The sequence below is a fragment of the Limulus polyphemus genome, unplaced genomic scaffold (assembly GCF_000517525.1).
Source record: "Limulus polyphemus unplaced genomic scaffold, Limulus_polyphemus-2.1.2 Scaffold3240, whole genome shotgun sequence".
Classification (NCBI taxonomy): Eukaryota; Metazoa; Arthropoda; class Merostomata; order Xiphosura; family Limulidae; genus Limulus; species Limulus polyphemus.
Genome location: NW_013668850.1, coordinates 76,893 through 80,614, shown reverse-complemented (window position 1 = coordinate 80,614; position 3,722 = coordinate 76,893). Strand labels below are relative to the sequence as shown.

At 32.5% G+C, this 3,722-nt stretch overlaps 1 protein-coding gene across 1 annotated transcript in view; it reads right to left on the bottom strand.

The window, feature by feature from the left end:
* Nucleotides 1-3,722, bottom strand: part of LOC106468970 (tyrosine-protein kinase RYK-like) — a 74,881-nt gene that overhangs the window by 19,621 nt on the left and 51,538 nt on the right. Inside the window, exons 5-6 of the mRNA XM_022397366.1 lie at nt 2,352-2,490; nt 1,935-2,020 (exon numbers count right to left, since the gene is read on the bottom strand). Of these exons, the coding sequence (XP_022253074.1) occupies nt 1,935-2,020; nt 2,352-2,490 (225 nt within the window). The remainder of the gene's footprint in view (nt 1-1,934; nt 2,021-2,351; nt 2,491-3,722) is intronic.

Genomic DNA, 3,722 nt, shown 5'->3' with positions numbered 1-3,722 from the left:
CATGATGATTTAACAGGAGGACATATCGGAATTAGGAAGACATTGAGTCATCTACGACCAAGATTTTACTGGATAGGTATGAGGCAAGATGTGGAAGAATGGTGCAGGACATGCAGTACATGTTGTGCAAAAAGGGGACCCAAGCATAAGGGATGCTCGCCTTATGAAGAGTTGCCTGAGAATGTGTCAGAATTTGTGAAAGTGTTATCGGAAAGGATGGATGATATTCACCATCAAGTGCATTCAAACTTGAAAACATCTGCTGATTCGATGAAGTTAACTAATGATAAGAGATCTAATGAAGTCAGCTTTGTACCTGGAGACAAGGTATGGTTGTATAATTCCAGGAAGACCAAAGGGAAGTCTCCTAAGTTGTCTTCTCCATGGGAAGGCCCATATGACATAGTGGATTGTCTCTCAGACGGGACTTTCCGTATAAAATTTGGTCGGCGAGGTAAGCCAAAAGTGGTGCATGCCAACAGGCTTTGGCGTTATCACAGTCCAAGACATTTCAGTTGGGACGAATTGGACAACACAACAAATGACGCTGCTGAAGACGTACCACCTGAAGAAGCCACTGTCGAAGAAGAAACTACTCAGTTTTGAGAAGGGAAATGGTGAAGCTCTTGATGAAGTTACTAACCACTGATGTGACTGTTACCGATGATAGGACATTTCCTGATGAAGCAGATGAACCCCACGTGAAGCAGAAGCCAACAAGACGGAGACCAGTACGGAAGAAGATACGTCCCATAAAACTAAGAGACTTTGTTGAATTGTAATTTTGTGATTGTAATTCTGTACATTTAATTAAGTTATTGTTAATTGTTATTGGTTTATTGTAAGTGGCTATTGTTCGTCCCGAACAATACTAAGGAGGGGGCAGTGTTGCGTCAGCGAGGTCACGTGACTAGTGTCACGCCACTCGTTCTCTCAAACCTTCGTGAATGCCCTAGCATTTACTAGATATATGTTAGTCTGGTATATATATAAGACGCTCACAACGTGACGAGAACAGTGTAGAATGTGTGTAGGTAGTGAGTAATTGATCTGCAGTCAGAGAGTATTGTTGAAGTTCGTTATGGCGTTTGTTATAGCGCGAATGTTGAAATCAAGTGTATCGTAAAGTTATATTCAGAAAGAATAAACCAGTTTTATTAAGAAAGGACTTCTGTCGCTAAAGTTTCTTGGGAAAGAAGTTACGGAAAATCAACTAACGAACGGAGACGTAACAATACTTTAGAAAATTATTTAAAATATGTAGCCATACATTGAAAAAGATCAGCAGTTCAATATTCTATTCTGCTGGTGTAAAACCGCATTATACTGCATACACTATTTGTTTATTCATGGTTAGCCAATAGTCTCTAAATATACAGCTGATATCTTTAAAATTAACCAATGAAAGTTTTGATACGGTTGAAAAATAATTTTAACTGTCCTGTTGTAACATGTAACTACTTACTTAACAGAGTTCATAAAGTTTTTCTGTTTCATTTCATATACATATATATATTTACCTGTCACAGCTAAAAAGCTAAGACCCACTTATTAACCACTCATCTTTAATACCTGTTAGCCAAATAGAAATGTTTTACCATGAATAATTATAATTGAAAGATATAATACAGTTAGAACATCTAGCATACTATAGTTACTAATTTATTTTCACAAATAGCAATAACCTACATTCAAATCTTTAAATGTTTGTAGTGAAGGAATTAATAAGATTTAATGTAGTGTACACTGTTCTACGAGTTATAATTATTTTCTGTATATAATTCAGATGGCAAATTCTAATAACAGCTAACTTGTCACAGAAAAAAAACTTGCCGAGAGATGAAGTTGTTAAACAACTTTCATAGAAGTAAAATCATATAGAAGCTCATCATTTATAAATATCCAAATAGATATATTAATTGACATGTTCTTACTCCCTGTGATGCTGGCATTATTAGGTGTGTCAACTCGTAGGAAAGTCTGCCCTTGTGAAGCAAGATCTTCTGATTTACCTCTGTAGCTAAGAAATGTGGGAGAGAAAGAAGAGAAAGCACAAAAAAATTCTAATAACAAAAAATTAACACTGATATTTAAGATAAGCTTATCTATGTTTGTGGTGTGTATATTTATCTATCGTGATTATCTACAACATAAGCAAGAAGTAATTTGTCATTTTGGTATATCTATTGTATGCAGTGATGTTTTAAGGAAAATATTATATATATATATATGTTTAATAATAACTGAATAATATTATATAATATATATATATATAATGAAATTCTGCAACTGAAAATTCAACCTTGCATTTAATTCTTTTTATATTAAGTTGATGAGGAATAATTACTCACTTTATTATCTCATTCTGGCAAGACTTCCGAGCTCTTATGTAACATGTAGTTGCAGCACTTGTTATAACCAAAATTAGTGCACAAGCACACCCAATGGCAACATAAAATGAACTAGCAGATGCTATAATTGCTGAAGGATCTAATACAAAAGTAATGAACACCAATCAATTATTTTTACAAGTTTAGCTCATTTGGTTACAGTGATATAAATTAACCCACTGACTGCTGATTCACCATATAGGGTAAGTCTGTCTCCGGCAATTAAATGCGAGTGTGCCATATACAGTGTATGGCTTGCAAAAATTCATCATGCATTTAGAGCAGCCACAGTCAATGGGTTAAAAATACATAACAATTTTAGAAATGAGATGATGGATATTTTAAAATTTGATTAAATACATAATACCATGCAAAAATAAGTTAAATAACTGCCAAGTAAAGACGTTTAGTAAAATACACGAAACTCACGAAAGGTAGCTAATAAATCTATATATAACAATCTCTTGTTTCATCACAACTCTTACCTTTTAGTACAAGTGTTCTGCATTGCATCTCCAACTGTTATAACAGTTATAACATAGAAATATTATATTTTTTACACTTTTCTTGTATATAACTCACCGTATTACATTTATACTAGTATTAAAATGCTTGTGCTGTGTGTACTGAAACAAAAGATAACACCTGTTAATCACTGGAAGTTCTAGTTCATAGTTCAAGTACATTTTAAGAAATAGAAACAAAGCTATTTAAGTTTTAATACAGTGGGTATATATATATATATGTAAGTATGTGTATGTGTGTATATTAGGATACACTATAATCCTTGCAGAGCATATAATATAAGTCCTCTATCCCTGTCATAAACCAAAATTACACTTGTCTTTACCACTTTTTTTCATAGGTTTAAATGTTACATTTATTAAACTTTAATATTTCAGTAACTTGCTACTTACAGATATGTTTAATATTGTCTGATAATTTTTCCTCTTTTCTACAGATAAATTATTTATTAAACTTCATTTTGTTTTGTCTCTGAACCTAAAATTTACACATTTCATGAAGTTATATACTCATGTTCCAAAACCAGTCTTATATGCAGATGTGAAATAAGATTAGTTTTCATAGATATTTATGTGAAAAGAAGATGTTACTTGTTTATATCAACGGTTAAAAATATAGAGGTCAACCATCCTAAAGATATGAGTTAAGCACTTTAACAAAGGTTTTAAAAATGAGTACTTGCTGAAATTTGTATACTTGATTTCATGAATACTCTATACTTATTCCACTAATGTTTTATCATGTTTAGGCTTTAGCTAAATGTATATATAAGATTGAAACTAAAAGCTAGTCAATCTTTCTAAGTTA